This window comes from Sycon ciliatum, chromosome 9 (assembly GCF_964019385.1).
Source record: "Sycon ciliatum chromosome 9, ocSycCili1.1, whole genome shotgun sequence".
Taxonomy (NCBI): Eukaryota; Metazoa; Porifera; class Calcarea; order Leucosolenida; family Sycettidae; genus Sycon; species Sycon ciliatum.
In genome coordinates this window covers 2,388,828-2,407,512 of record NC_088651.1, presented here as the reverse complement: position 1 = coordinate 2,407,512, position 18,685 = coordinate 2,388,828, and the positions used below count along the sequence as shown (strand labels likewise).

The 18,685-nt window shown below is 50.9% G+C and overlaps 1 protein-coding gene across 1 annotated transcript in view; it reads left to right on the top strand.

Moving 5' to 3' along the window:
• Positions 1–704: 704 nt before the first annotated feature.
• The window catches only part of LOC135825006 (intraflagellar transport protein 56-like), a 37,229-nt gene continuing 19,248 nt past the window's right edge, over positions 705–18,685 (top strand). Inside the window, exons 1-4 of the mRNA XM_065337740.1 lie at positions 705–1,184; positions 10,297–10,435; positions 15,200–15,312; positions 18,366–18,483. Of these exons, the coding sequence (XP_065193812.1) occupies positions 1,182–1,184; positions 10,297–10,435; positions 15,200–15,312; positions 18,366–18,483 (373 nt within the window). The 5' untranslated portion in view covers positions 705–1,181. The remainder of the gene's footprint in view (positions 1,185–10,296; positions 10,436–15,199; positions 15,313–18,365; positions 18,484–18,685) is intronic.

The following is an 18,685-nucleotide window of genomic DNA, read 5'->3' as shown; positions in this document are numbered from 1 at the left end:
CTACATGTATACTGACCAAGTACGAAGTCAATATTAGATTTATCACGACTGACCAAAGCACGTGTTCAATCGCTAAAAAGGAGTCAAATATAAGCGGTCAATATAGCCCTAAGGAGTGAAATATGCAGGAATATTTGACTGCTTAGGTATGGCAAAAATCTAAGGCCAGTAAGGGAGTGATAAAATACAATCATAGAACTAGTATTATGTGGGTGTACAAGTACATGTATGACATTGTGGTCTTGTAGACCTGCAGCACACACTACCATGCAGCCTGGCCTGGCTACACCGCGAGATGGTAAGAACCGTGTGAACCAAGTCCATGCCATGCATGGTGAACAAAATCAGCTCAGGAACAGGTACGCTTGTTTCCATGGTTTCCTGTGAGCTCAGCACTCGACGCTGGCGCCATGGCCTAGCTCGGCCGCCTCGCGTTGCCGTAGATCTACCTGAACATCGTGCATCGTGAAGATTCGACGCTCCGACCGCTACGGCGAAACACCTACGCCGCCGCGTAGGCTACGCTTGGCCTCACTGCACTAATCTATGGCTACCACCACCAGGCCGCTAGACCGTCTAGCCGCGCGCTAGGCCACAGCCTACACGGCGACAGCCATAGGCATAGGCTCCGCTTGTAATCCTTTTTTTCAACGGACTTGGGCTGCATCACAATATCCCCGTTCACTCGAGGCTTCATTCTTTTACTCAGTTGTCGATCAGTACAGTTACCGGTTGCATGGTGGTGACGACAACCTTGGAAAAATGTCAGTTCATGTAATGCTGTCGACAGTGTCGTTTAGAAAAGAAAAGGGTACAGTGTTCCGGAGTACCTGAGCGAGCCCACTCCCATTGCCTCTCTACTCTAAACTACTCGGTTGCTGTGTCCGTGGCCGTTCGTTGGACAGCGAGCGTCCATTGTCTTGAGAAAGGTTTACAGCAGCAGTCGTACGTGTTGTGTGTAGCGTCGAATCCGCTCCGTTCGTTCTTCGGCACCAACCCAGTTTGTTAGGTGACGGGGCGAGAGTTGTCGCTGAAGCTGTGACTGTGAGCATTGGAGAGAGTTCTAAGATCGGCGGACTGAGAAACGAACGGGGCAAGAGGAGCCCGGGTGCGACTCCCACACGCCTAGTTAGCTATTCCCTGCGCCGAAGACCCGCAGAGTGCAAACCTCCAACATCAAGATGGTGAGTCAGTGATGCTAGTGCATTGAATGACGTTTGCTTTGAGTTTCCTCGAACTCTTTTTACAAATAACACTGCTTGTTGTTTTTTACGGTCGACGAATCAATGGGGACTCTCTCCGCCCCACCATCAAAGTCCCAGAGCGCCGTGGCACTGGTCAGATGTGACTGCAACCATTGGGCAAGTCTAAAAGTTTGACATAATAGCCTGTCCGCCATACATCGCCCATTTTTGTCCTGGCATGGTTCAGAAGTGTGTGGTGGCGGCGGGAGGGGGAGGAGCAGGCAAATTGTGAAAGAGAGACTCTCACTATCTTTGAGCTACCAGGGTATCCCTCAGCTGACGGCTCTCTCTCTCTCTCTCTCACTCACTCTCTCTCACTCACTCACTCTCTCTCACTCACTCACTCTCACTCACTCACTCACTCACTCACTCACTCACTCACTCACTCACTCACTCTCTCTCTCTCTCTCTCTCTCTCTCTCTCTCTCTCTCTCTCTCTCTCTCTCTCTCTCTCTCTCTCTCTCTCAAAAACAAGTGCTGCCAGTTTGTGGATAGGTGCAAGGCCATGCGACAATAGGTAAATACTACCTATTGTGCCGGTTGTGTCTCTCAACTGTGTAGCCAGTGGTAACACAACATGTGCAGACTTTTCCCCAGTGTGTGATGGGTGTGAACTGTGATGTACAGTCACATCACAAGTGATGTTATTTTTATCGTATCACTGCCTTCAAAGGATTATCATTGTCACATACTATGCTGTGTGATAAGGCTAAGAACAATGCCCTTGTTGATACCCTGTCTCTGTACGCCGTGCTACATTGACCGCGTGTTGATTCTCGAGTCGAGGTGTGACTCCGGCGGTGGCAAATCTGTGTGTGTTTTGGGGGGGGGGGGTCTGGATGTCTGAGTGTGAGAGATCTGTCACTAATGGCAGACTTGGCATCGTCAGTCATGAAACACATCATGTGAGAAGCCCACACTGGACATCCCAGCTGTTCCTGTTGATACCTTTGTACTGCATAAAGACAACGCACAGGATTCTCTCATATTTTTCCTTCCTATTGAAGTAGACGTCTTCTCGTCGACTCTTCAGTAGGAAAAAAAGTGCACTTTGTCTCAGCAAAGTAGATAGGCAGTAGCGCAGTAGTGAAGTTACAGAGCCAGCGAAGAACTCGTGTGCTGGCCACACAGTGACAGTTTGTGTAACAAGCAAGCACCACGTGGGTAGAACGTGAGTGAAAGCTCTGCAGGTGCCGGCTGAAAAGCCTTATGAAGATATGGCTGAGCGGGTGAGCGGCCGGAGGGAGCCCAGACCTAGCAGTGTCGCACGCTCTCGATCGCTGCAGGGCAAGCAGGAAAAGAGCTTGCTGCAGGAGTTGGTGGATTTGACTACACCGCGAGCAAAGCCAACACCAGTGCTGGGCCATTGGCTAGCACCGAGACGGTTCGATGAAGTAAATCTACCCGACACCAGACACTCTAGAAGGTCCGTGACGACATCACTAGTGAAGCCAGAGCCCTGTCATAACGACAGAAGAGGGCAGTGTATAGACAGTAGCGATGTCGTGCGTGATATGACGCGTCAGATGAAGACAACCTCCCTTGCTGACGTCCGAACAGCGAACGCGAGTAGACGTCAGATACCCAGGACTCCGCATGTGCCAACCCAAGTGCATGCGGTTGGAGAGGCAAGTGGCGCCGCTGTGCAAGACGCAAAGCATTCCACTGTGTTCTCCCAAGCCAGAGCAAAGCGTGCTGCACCACGGGAGGCTGTCACCGAGCACGGCCAACACGAACTGCCTGTGTCGTCGGAGCATAACAGGCTGACACAGCTGGATTCATCCAACAGTCCTGTACAGTCGGAGAGTTCCGTATCTCACAAGGCCGATAAGACAAACGACGGAGAGTGGAATAGACGGCGATCGGCACGCCATGATCACCCACGACAGGGTTGCAATGACGAGAACAGGAGGCCGAAGCAGCTCCCATCCGCAGGCAATAAGGCCGACCATGTTACTGGGGATATGAAAGATGACGCAGGAAAACCTAGTGAAATCCCTGGGTACGGATTGCCAGGGACGAGCAATGTCCCGAAGAACTCCCCGCAACTAGTTACAAACTCGCCAGCACAGAGATCAGCGGTGTCTTCTGCTGAAGACGGTTTGTCGCATCAGCGCAGCGAGCGAATACCAAAGCCGAACCAGCTGAAGCGGTTGAACTTGCCGCCCGAGTCAGCCCTACCAGGGAAGTTTGCTGGATCAGATTGCCATACAAGCCGCAATGAGATGCCCGTAGGCAGTACCAGCAAATCGGATTGCATGGACAGGCAGCGTGAGGTGTCACACTCTCCGCATCATGACACCCACACTGCATTGCCGGCTGTGCAGCCACACGAGGCGAAACGATCACCGCGCACCACGGGGTCTGGTGCAACGATGACCAGTCGGGCAGGTGGCAATTCTGGTACGAAGACGTCCGGTAACCCAGTACACGATGTGCTGTCTCAAGCTGCGGTTCAACTACTATGCAATAGTGCTGACGTGACAAGTAGCAAACAGCTATCAGCCACCGAACACGATCATACACTGGACGACAGCGGGGCTCAACCAACACCTTGTCAAGACGCACGAGAAATGAGTGTGCCTGCCACAAAGCGAACACCCGACAGAGGGCATCGATCTGCGGAAAGTAAGGCCGACGAGAGTCGACAAGCCAGACGTGCGAGCATTGCGAACACTTTACCAAGCATCATAGAATACTCGCCGTTCAACCGCGACAAATCCGGCATGATGAAGCGGAAATGCCACTCGGTGGACAGCTTTGTGCAGTCACAAACACCCAGTAAGACCGGAATCCTCTGCTCTGATGTGAAACTGCCGGAAGGCTCAGGTCGACGAACCAGCCCTGTTGACAATAGCTCTTGGTCTCAACGTGCACAGTCGAAGATATCCAGTGCGCATACCACGTCTCCAATGAAACCTAGTGACAAGGAGAATAGCAGTGTCCCTGCTCCTATTGCAGCCAAGTCACCAGTGGCGTGCCAGGAGAATGCCATTCCTGCAGTATTGAGCAGCTCGCATGTTGCTCAGAGCAGTGAAGTGGACGTTGGTGCAGATGGTGGTGGCGGTGAGAGCAGCCGAGATGTCTGTAGTGTGTCTATGGATAGCGCTGCACTGCATGATCAAGCCGACTTCTGTCATCGACGGGCTGCCATCCCTGCAGCATTGAGCGGCTCGCATGTTGCTCAGAGCAGTGAAGTTGGACTTGGTGCCGGTGGTGTTGGTGGGGACAGCAGCAGAGATGACTGTAGTGTGTCTAGGGATGACGCTGCACTGCATGATCAAGCCGACTCGCGTCGTCGACGGACAGCACGTCCCAAGGACTTATACAGCAAGAAGTCCGTGACATTCTGCGAAGACCTGGAAGCTGTGCGGACGGTACAGCCGTCCAAGCAAGCGCGTCGTCATTCCGAGCCGTGCACCTCAATGCCAATGGCGTCGAAGGTGGTGGGAAGCAGGCCACGGCTACCTCTCCTGCGCGTACCTATTACACCCGGCTCGGCCCAGTGGAGTCCGCGCACCGTCTTCCAAACCTCAATGACCCAGGAGCCGTCGCTTCTGGACTCGCTGCGAGAAGAGCTGGACATCCGCGTTGCAGAAATCCTCACCAAGCAAGCCACTCTGGATCAGAACGCTGAATCAACGAGTGGAAGACAGGGCAGTCTCCGTAGTAATTCCAGGCAGCCGAGCATAGTAGCAGCGGATCCCTCTCTCCCGCCCGTCAAGGGCCTCCGATCGGCAAACTCGATGAAGCTACGTCACTTCTACAGTGTAGATGATGAGGAAGAGTACACCAACACCAGCGCTGGGTCACACGCACGGCAGCAATGTGTGGCGCAGACTAAACGCCGCTCGCGTCCTGTTGCCATAGCTACGTTTGACCTGCGCGAGCCCAGGCTTCCGTCGGAGCCCACCACGCCGGGGACGCCGGCGGCGATGGAATCGAAGGTGGCCATCGACCGCATGCGCCGCCTGTTCGCCACGCTCCAGACATCGCTGAGCATGGACGGGGACGGGAGACAAGCGTCTGTTCTTAGTAGCATGGCTTCTGGAGATGCTGCTGCTGCGAGTGCTCGTTGTAATTCGCTGAGAAAACCCAGCCTGCACTCGACGCAAAGCAACGCCGAGACTTTTGGGTACGACATGATGCTGTCCGCCGCACAGTGTGCGATAGAGGTTCAGGGCAAAGACGTACTGATACCCGCAGCCGATACAGACAATGCAGCTGAACATGTTCAAGCCAACGCCATCACACCTCCATCCCCCAAAGTCAAGCTCTCGGCGTCGTCTCCGGAACAATCGAAGATGGCTATCACACCTCCGTCCCCCAAGGTCAAGGGCTCAGCGAGGTCTCCTGAACAGTCGAAGATGGATGTTGGAACGCTGTGGACGGAACAGGGACGTCGTCAGCTGCTGGCCAGACGACGCCATCCGGAGTTCAAGTCCGTCGACGAGGAGGTTATGTCCGGTGGCAGTGCGTTTCTCAGGCAGCGGAAACTAGCCACAACGCCGGGAACGCCGCTCGGCAAGTTCTTCCCCGATGACGACGATTCAGACAGCGGTCACTGCAGAAGCAATGGCCACACTAAGTGTGATGATGATGAGGTGGGTCGGCGGTCTCCACCTCTCACGGATGAAGAGTACACGGAAACCGTCGATCTGGAATCGCCGGGCAGCGAAGACGCGCTCGACTCTTCTCCAGAGTCACCAACACTGCACGGGCGACGGTGGGAGTCTCGCACACGGCAGCACTCGGCGCAAAGCAGCATACAGTGCGAGAGCTTGGATCGGAGTGGAGCTCGTCGAGATTCCTCAACGACCCGTCCGCCATCACTGGCTGCCTATCTGCCAGTTGAATCAGCTGATGTCCTAGCTTACATAAATCCTGCACCCGTACACCTCATGGCGGCGACCTCCACCACCGTCACTGCCGGCAACAGCACCTACTGCCAAGTTAGCACTAGCAGCCGCAGTCATCCTGATTTAAACAGCAGTGGACGGCTTGTGCACGACACACATGGCGCATCACACGCTAGCAGTATGACGTCGCTCTGTCGTGTCGGCCAAGTCCGGCAGCCGGACCAGCCAGACCAGCAGGTCATGTCGAGTCAAGAGCCGACGATCCAGACAACGTCACAACACCCCGGCAGGGCTGCTGCTGCATGTCACAGTGCCACTGCTACACAACCGCTGAGCTCACTGGATGCATCGACGTCACTGGCTCCAGGCAGCAGTGAAGCGGCATCTCCGCCAATGCGCCGACAGCCCTGTAAAGATCACACTGGTCGAGAGTCCACGGCCGGTCCAGAACCAATGAATACTGACCACCTTGTCGAGGTGCGATGTTTGCTGGAGCAGCTTCAGTCGCTCCTGCGGGCAATGCCCGAGTTAGAGAAGCATACAAGCCCCGGATCAGACGCTGACTCTTTTGTGCCGCCTTCTCCACAGCTACAGTGGTTTAGACATCTCATCACCGTAGCGACCGGGTTGCTGTCTCACCTGCCGACGCTCGTGGCCGTGGAGAACGTCTACCGTAACGACCCTGCACTGCTGCGCTACCGCAAGTGGCAGCAACGCGACGATAGCATGCCATCGGGAGACGACCCGCCCGACTCAATGGAGACCAACTGCGGTACAAAACGTTCGTGGTGCGCCAGCGAGTCATTCTCATCGCCACCTAGGGAACGTTCCACAACAAGTGGCTCATCGGAAGGGCAGAACGGATTCTTCGACTCTTTGTCTCTACTGGGCAGTGACTCTTCGGAACTGGCTGTTGTTACTAGAAACAAACCTATTGCAAACAGGACCACTGGGTGTTGTGGAAGTCCATCGAGCTCTTCACCATCGACGCCGGACGCAGATGAGCAGTGTAGGAGCGTTGCACAGAAGCAGCGCAGTCCGTCACCAAGAACCAGCCGCAAAGTCCGGCCGAAATCCCTGCCCGCGTTACCTGCGCTGATAGCAGCGACAAGTGCAGAGGGTCCGCAGTCCCAGCATCTCGACCCGGAGCTGAGCCGCACGTGTATCGTTGTTGTCACGCCACCACCCGTGGAAGAAGACGAGCGATCGCCAATCGAAATAACCCCGAACATGGTTGCTTCAAGCGTGCGGTCACTACCCGGCTCACACGCTCATGCCAATGATGCGGCTCACTGTATGCAAGGCGACAGGCAGCACACCCATAATGAATCGGGACATGATAGTCAGACTGCTGGTGCGTCGACGGATCTCAAGCAGTACTTACGGCCAGTCGCTGAAGAAAAACCGCTGGTTGCCATAGCAGCTGAGGATATGCGACGTCCAGAGGTTGTCGGCTCTGCGGCGCTGACTGCGAGTCCACCTGTGCGAACCTCACTCATACTGCGCGATGTTTTGGCCACGTTGGATCGAGCGTTGCCAGGGCAGCATGAGACCGCAGGCGATTCAGAGCAGACAGCAGACTCACCGCTAACTAGCGATGCCCGAGGGGGTCCACAGAGGAATGTACACAAGATGAGCAATTTGGCCGGAAAGGCACCGAAACAGTCGCAGGGGAAAGCCCCCTTCCCATCAACTACTCGCGAATCATGCGCACCAGGCAATGCTCAATCAGGAGGCCAACCACCTTGTGCTAATGCATGCAATTCAGCGCCAGTCATCAAACCTGCATGTGCTGAAGACACTATCGGTGGTGCACTGACACATCAGCAGCAGAGGGCTGCGAAACACAAGCACCTTCCACGCTGTGACCTCCGGCCACCGTCACCCGTTACAGCCCTCCTGTGTCCTCCAAACACGCCGGCGTCCGAGAGCGAGAGCAGCAAAGCAATCCAGATGCCCGTCCAGCAGCAACAGCTTGACAGCAGCAGCAACGTCGACAGCGGCAGCGATGACTACACAGTGGAGACATCAGACTTTCCACACTATCCACATTGGTTTGTTGTCAGAGTCCAGGAAATCCAGAGAAAGCCTTGTCGTGGACATCTTGAAGCCACACACTCTGAAGAACGACATCTACTCTCGGCACTCAACTCCAAGCATGATTGTGGCGCAATCAAGCATGAGGCAATAACAGTAGAGCAAAGAATCGGCCGGGCAGTGGGGCATGTGTGCAAGGAGACAAGCGTCCGGCCAAGCTTTTCCGACCCGCGCATAGTGAGGACCACACTGCGGCGGTGAGGAGATGGCTAGTGTGCTAAGCTACCCAGTGTGAACAAGACACGACCGTGTTGAACTGCCGTGGTGCTTTGCTAAACCACGGCGCAGCGTGCGCACGACACAGTGAAGACCACATTGCGACGGTGAAGACGTGGCTAATGTACTAAAGCTGCCCAGCGTGAATAAGATATGTACGTATTTTAACTGCTGTGGGTTTTTTTCTAAACTGTGGCGCCGCACAGTGGCACCACTGCCAACCATCCGTAGCTATGCCTGTACACATGACATCTAGGCTAGTAGTATAAGTGGTACATGCAGCTTCTGTAGTGTACAGCGGTGCATTCACCTAATACACCAGCAGGTTCATGTGCGGTGAGCTCCATTCTCTAATGTACTTCCTTTGAGCCAGGAGATCTCTAGCCATTGTGCATGTGTGTCAAGTTTGTTATTGTGGTGCGTTCCATGTGTTGTTAACATGAACGCAACTACGGCCGGATGGACACAATGAATCGCTTCATGAATTTCTTATCTAATAGTAATAGGGTGTAAAGAGCAATAGATTTTCCCATTGGCCAATACTTTTCACATCAAAATGTGCTTTTCTATGAAATATAATTTGGAATTGGAGTCTGCACGCTATCCTGTACTTTGTATGCTCTTTCATGTGTTATATTTGGACTAAGACCTGCCTCTGTTGACTTGTGTGTGTGTGTGCTGGTGTTTTGTTGGATTTCTGTACTGAATCCTACCCAGAACTCTAGAACTCTAGATACTGATAGGCTGAAAACAGCCACACTTGCCCATTTTTGTGTTGGCATGTCTGAGTGTTCAACCAAGCTTGTGCTCCATGATGTGTATGTAGTGGAGAGTGGAGGTGTATGTGTGTGTGTGTGTGTGGGGGGGGGGGGGGGTAATTCCCTCACGTGTAATAATCTCCCTTAAAAGTGGCCACAGGGGCGTCGGAAGGTATTCAACATTGGTGCGGCCACGCAGAAGGGGGGGGGGGGGTGCGTGCGGGGTCCTCAAGCGTAAAACTGTGTGATAGATTTCAAACCACTGTGTAGGCACCTGTTGGACTTGACGTTGAAAGAGCACAAGACGAATCCCACCAGGTACAGCCTCTGGGTGAAGAGGTCGGCACTCGTATAATGAGCCTTTTACAACGTTTTTTCATCCTCAAGCTGAGCAACCGACTCGTGCTCTCCCCACTCCTGCATGAAAGTGTGAAGGCTACTGCTGGGCTCATTGAAATCCTGTGGAATGACCAAGGTCGGCGCCCGCACTGCCTCAGCGCGTACACGCACTGTGGTTCTCTCTCTCTCTCTCTCTCTCTCTCTCTCACACACACACACACACACACACACACACACACACACACACACACACACACACACACACACACACACACACACACACACACACACACACACTGTATAAGTAGACCAGCAGTGCTCGCGGCTGCAAGGCCAGTGCCCCGTGGCAGCTTGACTTCTCAACGGACTTCAATGTCCACATCAGTATATTTATCTTTTTTCTCACTTTTTTACACTTTTTTGCACTCCTTTACTGCAGCAAGTCAAAAACAACAGGTAACTCCAAAGTTCAAATGAAAAGCCGAAATCTAAACCAAGACCATGTGGATTAAACTCATGCTATTTTGAAAGCCATATCATGAACTGTTTTCTCGCTCCACATATACTGGCACACACAGAGACATAGACAGCAATAGCGACAACACACAAAGTGAAGGGTAGTTGGCGGCAGCCAGATGTGACTAAACACACCAGATGCCATATTTGCTACTGAAAATGTTTCGTTTCGCGAGAAATCATTTCTCGCCTATCTCGCTGCGCTCGGCCGGCGAGAAATACAACTTCTTTCTGTACACCGATATTCTTCTTGTTTGTATGCTGCAGTTGATGTCACGGTCAAAGCCGGACCCGAGTGCCAACGGTGGCGCCGGAGGCACTGAGAGGAAAGTCAACAAGGCGGGGAAGAAGAAGCAGAAATCCTTCCCCAAACTGATGGACTTCATTGAAGGACGGGACTATACTGGTGAGGCGAAGAACTATTCAAAAAGCAAAACCAAACTATTTTAAAGGTGGCAGCCTACCCAAACCATGGTTTGGCGCAGAAAAACACCCTTAACTTTGGAATGGGTTATGGGAATCCGTTCAAATCTTGGGCACAGTTCCCTCACAGTTGCCAGACCAGAATGACACTATCGTTGTGAAAATCCAAGCTAAACGACGCGTGTATACTGAGAGTTCTCTCTTTTTGCGTCTACGCGCATATTTCGGTGCAGGCTGCAAGTCACAGAATTGGTCACAAGATATCACACATTGTTCCAAAGTAACCCTTTCTTCCTCCGTTAACAAAAACTTCGTGATGGATTTTGATGGATATGAAAACGCTTAGAAAAGGTCAAGAACAGTTTGTATCGACTGCAAATCACTGGACGAAGGTGATTCAGCCTATGTACAGCGTCTTTACAAGAGAAACTGTTGGCGGAATGAGCAGAGAGTTCAGTTTGCGTCGCTTTCGCTCGATTCATTTTTGACCTGCGTCGCTGTCGTCATCTGCTGCATGCGAGTCGTCATCTGCTATACGCGAGTCGTCATCTCGAGTCGTTGTTCAGCTCGTTTCAGCCTTGCCTCGGCTTCTTTGATCACACTCCGCTTGATGTCGCCGTCGTTCAAGTAAGTTTGCTTTCAAGCTGCGTAATCCGCCGCGATGGCGATTACTCGTTTCCACCAGGGAGTCGTGAAAAATATTTTACGACTCCCTGGTTTCATCTTCGCTCTCCAGAACTCCGCGAAACGAGGAGTAAAGGCACAGTCAAACTGATTCCATTTTCTCTAATGGATACCAGCACTGAACGGCAGCGGCTAGCAAGTCCAGTCGACTTTCTTTAGCCACGAGACTCGCATCGGACTGCAGACTTCTGAAAGAATGCATGGTCATCAACATTCGAATCTGGGCTTTGCGCAGGTTGAACAAGAACTTGAGTTCAGAATTATTTTCATTGAGCCGTGCGATCGGAGCAGCTCCTTGTTCACTCGCTCATTGTGTGGGCTCGCTGCTCCGTTTTATCGCTCTCTATCACTCTCCAACGTACTCAGTGCTAAAGTGGTAGAGAGGCCAAGCAGCGCAATATCCCCTCGGAGAAGTGGTATTTCAGTTTCGCTCGCCATGACAAACCTCAAAAAAACAAGGGATTGATATCAGGTATTTTGAGGGGAAGCTGCAGAACTTAGAAGTGCGAAAACGAACGGTCTTGATGAACAACGTTGGATGGACTGAAATGTCAATATTTTGGTTTACTATTGTAAATGTTGGAGGTTTGCGAACTTCCTGAGATTCAGTAGATACGAAAAATGCTATAGATTATGTGTCTATGACAAGCCGTTCTGCAGCTATGCTGTACCAAAATCTTGCGGAATGGTGAGAAAAAAAGAGAAAAATCACAGTCAAAATCACAGTTGGAAGCCACCAGCCTCGTAAGTGGTGCCTTCTTGTTGGCTCACAGCATCTGCCAAGCCCTTCCTGACCGCCCTGCGCCTTTTCCTTTTCGACTTTTGCTCATCCGAAGACTTCCTCCGGGCATGGTAGACCTTCCTTATGTCCCCCATGGCCAGCTGTCGGCTGTTTGCTGACTGCGGGGAACACTGCATGCGCTGTAGTATCTCCTGGAGTTTCTCATAGCCGTCATTGAAGATCACAACAGCCAGATTGACAGCAGTCTTCACTGTGGCAGCACTGCAGAAAGTCTCCTTGGGACAAAGGTGCCACACCGTGCCGTTAAAGGACGCATTGATGTTCTGTGTGGCCCCCCGCGCGCAGCGATCAAGTAAAGGGCGGTCGGTCAGTCGATGGTACACTGGCTTCATCACCTCTATGACGGCAGGTGGAATGGTGCCGTGGTGAATGTAGGGCCCTGGCTTCCCAGCTTTCACCTGCTGCCACTTACACCAGGATGTTAAGCCAGGTGGGCAGAACTCGTGTTGGGGATGGCTATCTGAGGATGCTCTGTGGCAGAGGGAGGCCCATATGGCCCGTGCCATTTCAGTGACATTGCCTGCATGCTGCCGAATCGCCATACCGGAAAAATTCTGCAGCGAATCGATGAGCTTGTCGGTTAGGCGACCCTTCCCACTGATTGACTTCCCATCAGCAAGCTTGTCCTTCCCTAGACGTTGCTTCAAGTCACGGAGACCTTTTCCTAGTCTCTTCTGCACATGGCCCACGCACTCCTCTTTGATGACGGGCACCTCACCATATGGCTTGTCATCTACAACAGCTTTGTAGCCTTTGCTGTCCCGTCACCGATGTACGTACAAACTACGGACTGCAGCAGTCTCCATTGCAGGAGAGGAAACATCAGTGTTGCGTTGGCAGCTATTTTGGTGGGTGACCTACCAGGCAGCATAATCTGCCTGTGACAGGGTTCCGGCTTCCAGTCTCGCATGCCTGTTGACGCACACTGGGCAGGACCTGGACAGCACTTCTATGTCCAAAACCTTCTTGGTGTCAAATGAGATCACTGTCTGAACACCATAGAGGGATGAGTGACCTCGGCGCATCCACGTTCCATCGGTTGTGATGGTGACGTCTCGGGGACGGTCCACGCCGTCGGCCAGCCTGCGGTCGCGCAATTCCTTGGCCCAACGGGTCATGCTCTCATGTGCTGCTTCCTCTGCAGCCAAGTGCAAGGCAGAGTTGTGGCGGTCGGATGCTAGCTTGGCAACAGGCCCTGGCAGATCAAGAACTGCACAAATATTGTCCAGTGCGTCCCGTCCTCGTCCCACCAACCTCATGGCAAGTGTTGACCGACGATTGATGTCAAAGAATTTCGCTTGGTCAGGTTTCTTGCCCATGGCCATTTCAGTTCTCACATTGCACGTATCACACTCCAAGACTCATGATCCACATTGGCACAAGTCCTACACATTCGCTCTCTTGCAGAGTAAGTTGCCCTTTTCGACAGTTAGAGCAGACTGCAACCTCTGACAGCAATTCGTCCAAACAAGAAATGTCAATGATGCGATTTCCAGTAAGTTCACGGGTGACATGTGTGTCTTCCTCGGAATCAGACTCAGTGTCGCTTGATGAGCTGTCAGTAGCCTCGTCATCATCTCCATCATCTGATGAAGAGGCTTGCGCAACGACGAGATCATCCCCAGGCTCGTTCTCTTCCACAACAGCAATTTCTTCGGCCATCACTTCCTGCAATACCTCCTGAATTTTGTGCTGATTCCCGCGATAGACTCTCTTTCGCTTGCGACCTCGGCCTTTACTCTTGTTCCCCATCACCAAAGAGTTCTTGATCAAGGCAACAATCGACTATTCAATTGGTATACTAGACTAGGACAGATGCGATACTCAACTCAAATTATTTCAAAAACATTCAGTTTCGAATTTTTTTCGATCTCAGCCCTGAGTAATAAAAAATTTACTACTCCCTGTCGACATGAGATCATGTCCACTCCTGGCGTGCGCGGCCCTGACTTCTCAACCCCGGCAGTTCGCTACTCCAAACCCACCTGGTGGGTCTACAGAATCCCAGTTTCAGCAAAACCCAAAGGCTACCCACATCAAACTGACAGGAAAGTGGGGAAGCACTGTGAAATGACAGCTCAATTTCTTTGAAATTCAAAAATTCAAATATTGCACTGCGCTGCGCACTTTGAAGGCCCATAACTTGAGAACGGCTGATCCAATTTCGCTCAGATTTTCGGGATAGACATTTGGGACCATTACCTTTCATTCGAGCCATCGATGAGCGATTCTGAGCATTTTGATTTTTCGTGATTTTTGGGTAACAAGCCGGGCTTCGGAAACGGGAACATCTGGAGAGACATCATCCATCCCCCTATGCCAGGGGAAGAACTACACTGTTTCCAAAGGAAATAATACATGAATTGGTGGTGACAGTATTTGTGGGTCAGACTGGCCTTTTCTCATCTATTCCTACAAGATGTTCTTTTAAACTGTGATACCTCAGTAGTAGGGAGTTGTGTCATCAGGGGGGGGGGGGGGGGTATGTGTTGGTGGAGGTGAAACAAATTCAAACAATGTCCCTCTTGCTCCCAGGCTGTCTGTTGCAATCGCCCATGGGGCAGGACTGCTTAAAAACACGTGCTATCAGCCATTGAGCGAACGGACACGATAATTGACTTACTTACTTTCATCAGTCATTACCGATCTTCGCACTGAATGTGTGTGTGTGAGACCCAGGATCATCTAGAACTTCCAAGTCTTGGGCTCACACGCCTAGGCTTCCGACACTTTGATCTTTTAGGTAATGGCAACAAATACGTATGAACAATGCAATCGGTCATATTTTTTTGAGAGGGTCCATTCATTTTGGGTGTAATGGCATGAAACGTGGCACTTCATTTGCTAGTCACTCTATGTACGTCAACACAGTAGCAGCTCTTCTCATGCAGTGGATTGTTTTGAAACTCAAATTTCCTTCGCAAAAACTTGGCAAGAAGAGTCAAGAGTGTGTTTTGCAAACATCTGTATTCTGTTGTCTTGAATAGATTTTTGGTTGAAGGGAAGCAGACCAAAACATGTACAAGGACCTATTTGCTGCAGCTTTAATCAGCACCGTATTTGACTTGAAGAGTAATGGTACGAAAGGTCTAGTCAATGACTTCTGTGCTGTGTTTTGTGTGTGTGTGTGTGTGTGTGTGTGTGTGTGTGTGTGTGTGTGTGTGCGTGTGTGTGTGTGTGTGTGTGTGCGTTTGTGTGTTTGTGTGTGTGTGTGTGTGTGTACGTGCGTGTGTGTTGGTTCTCTCATCCTGACTGGTACAGGAGCTGTGACGTTGCTGGAGTTTCAGAAGAGCCTGAACCGCTCGGCTCCTGACCAGGATCTATGGCTTGCTTATGCATACTTCCACCTGACTGACTACGCCAAAGCACTGAAGGTACAGCATACTGCAGTCCATGCAGAGGGAAAACCCAGTTTGGCCGGATTTAGGCTCAAAATTCACTCGTATATTGATATACCATAGCCCGGATGACTTTGAAAGCCGTGTTTGGCCAGATTTAGGCTCAAAACCCACCTTTACATCTTGAAGATTTTAGCTTTTAGACCTGCCTTTCCATACATTGGCCGTTGAAATACCTGTTCGAAACTTGTCAAACCTGGCCAAATTTCAAACTCCTTGTCTGAAACACAAGTATTGCAACCACAAAGATGGACATGGCACAGAAGAATTACACACGGAAATACTATGCGGCCCGGGTATGCAATTTGTTTGCTGGCACAGCTGCTGTAAGGCTGTTTTTACATGAGAAGTTTCAACCCGGGTCGAGTTCAGCCCGGGTTGAAAGTCTGTACGACAGACAAAAGAGGTGAGCGTTTACATGAAGACAGTTGACCCGGGTCAAATACTGATATGCCGCCAAAAGTCCACTTCTACAGTCCTGTATGGTCACGTGAATCCGTTCGCGCGAAATTTGCATCTGCAGTGCTGTTCAAACCTGGCGCGAGATACGCACAGAAGTACGTTTGTACGATTTTCTTGACCCGGGTTGATTTCAACCCTCCCCTTGGGGGGAGGGTTGAAATCAACCAGGGGCGAAATTTCACCCCGGGTCAAGCGCAATGCGTCATGTAAACGCGCCATTCATTTCATGCACATGGCGGGTTGAAATCTGACCCGGGTTGAAACGCTTCATGTAAACACAGCCTAACAAGACAGCAAAACTGAGAGTGCCCGTTTTGGAAGAAGCAAATTGAAAATTGCATTGCAGTGAAGTCCTGATAAGTTAATGCACCCTGTTGGCTCTGGTGTACAGTCAAACCTCGTTAGGACGAACTTCAAGGGGCTGAACAAATTTGTTTGTCTTATCGGGAGTTCTTCTTATCCAGATCTGACAAAAAAATCTATATGCATATCATATGGATTGTATTTACGTGAAGGTGCATACTGTGGTAAATGGGAAGCATTTATTCTCAGCATAAGCCAGAAACAGACAATGTGCTACAATTCGTGACTGTGCTTCCATATACAAACAAATACATTACGATAAACCATAGATTGAATATGAGTGATTACGAGTGTGCATGTGAAGCACAGCATCTCAACATCCATACTTTACAAAAAAGTTCACGGTTCGTGTGAGACTCGGTCGGAGCCAGTGGAGGCCGAGTTTTCCGCGTCCGCAGGAACGCCACTACCCTCTACGGATCAACGCTCTTTGCTTCACAAAACACTTCACAACTCGATCAACGACGCGAACAGTGTACTCTGAAGCTTGGCCTAGAAAGCACGCACGTCAGTGCGTCTACTACGATTTACTACGTAGATCTATGTACGTACAATCAATGTATGGACCCGGCTATCGAAAAAAGAAAGAAAAAAAGACAGCCAGCGCACGCACACGCACCCAAAGTTCGTACTACGCGCTGATTTTATTCAAATCACACTTGAAAATAGTTCGTGTTCGCGAAAGTTCGCCATACAGGAGTTCGTCGTAAACGAATAATTTTGACTGGATATGATGCCTGGCCAAACATAGGATTGGCCCTAGTTCGTACTAATGGAAAGTTCGCCTTATCAGTGTTCGTCCTAACGAGGTTTGACTGTAGTCTGTCTTATTCGATATCGTTTTAAGTGTGCTTTTCACTGTACAATATTAGATATACTGTAAACCCGGCTGTGGCCGTGTGTTCTCTGTTGTGTGGTGTGTGTGTGTGTGTGTGTGTGTGTGTGTGTGTGTGTGTGTGTGTGTGTGTGTGTGTGTGTGTGTGTGTGTGTGTGTGTGTGTGTGTGTGTGTGTGTGTGTGTGTGTGTGTGTGTGTGTGTGTGTGTGTGTGTGTGTGTGTGTGTGTGTGTGTGTGTGTGTGTGTGTGTGTGTGTGTGTGTGTGTGTGTGTGTGTGTGTGTGTGTGTGTGTGTGTGTGTGTGTGTGTGTGTGTGTGTGTGTGTGTGTGTGTGTGTGTGTGTGTGTGTGTGTGTGTGTGTGTGTGTGTGTGTGTGTGTGTGTGTGTGTGTGTGTGTGTGTGTGTGTGTGTGTGTGTGTGTGTGTGTGTGTGTGTGTGTGTGTGTGTGTGTGTGTGTGTGTGTGTGTGTGTGTGTGTGTGTGTGTGTGTGTGTGTGTGTGTGTGTGTGTGTGTGTGTGTGTGTGTGTGTGTGTGTGTGTGTGTGTGTGTGTGTGTGTGTGTGTGTGTGTGTGTGTGTGTGTGTGTGTGTGTGTGTGTGTGTGTGTGTGTGTGTGTGTGTGTGTGTGTGTGTGTGTGTGTGTGTGTGTGTGTGTGTGTGTGTGTGTGTGTGTGTGTGTGTGTGTGTGTGTGTGTGTGTGTGTGTGTGTGTGTGTGTGTGTGTGTGTGTGTGTGTGTGTGTGTGTGTGTGTGTGTGTGTGTGTGTGTGTGTGTGTGTGTGTGTGTGTGTGTGTGTGTGTGTGTGTGTGTGTGTGTGTGTGTGTGTGTGTGTGTGTGTGTGTGTGTGTGTGTGTGTGTGTGTGTGTGTGTGTGTGTGTGTGTGTGTGTGTGTGTGTGTGTGTGTGTGTGTGTGTGTGTGTGTGTGTGTGTGTGTGTGTGTGTGTGTGTGTGTGTGTGTGTGTGTGTGTGTGTGTGTGTGTGTGTGTGTGTGCTCTGTTGTGTGTGTGTGTGTGTGCTCTGTTGTGTGGTGTGTGTGCTCTGTTGTGTGGTGTGTGTGCTCTGTTGTGTGGTGTGTGTTCTCTGTTGTATGGTGTGTGTTCTCTGTTGTATGGTGTGTGTGCTCTGTTGCATGGTGTGTGTGTGTGTGTGTGTGTGTGTGTGTGTGTGTGTGTGTGTGTGTGTGTGTGTGTGTGTGTGTGTGTGTGTGTGTGTGTGTGTGTGTGTGTGTGTGTGTGTGTGTGTGTGTGTGTGTGTGTGTGTGTGTGTGTGTGTGTGTGTGTGTGTGTGTGTGTGATTTCTGTTGTGTGGTGTATGTTCTATGTTGCATACCATGTGTGCTCTATTGTTTGGCGTGTGATCTGTGAACCTATAGATATATGAAGATCTTCTGGCCGTCGATGCGGAGAAGTACAACAATGTCTACGTGAACATAGCCGCCTGCCAGTTCTTCCTCGGGAACTTTGCCAAGGCCGAGGAAGCAGGAAAGAAAGGTACCATGTTTTCCTGAGTACAAGCCATGCTGCAGTATAACCTGCGCCCAGATATTTTGTCATGAAAGACAGACATCCACCCTGTGTATCATGCTTCATTTGACCATCGTAATATGAGCGGCAACGACTGTTTTCGGGTGAACTACTATGGGTGTTTAAAGTGCGGCATATACTCCAGAAAATACAGTTCCTTTGCCTAGCT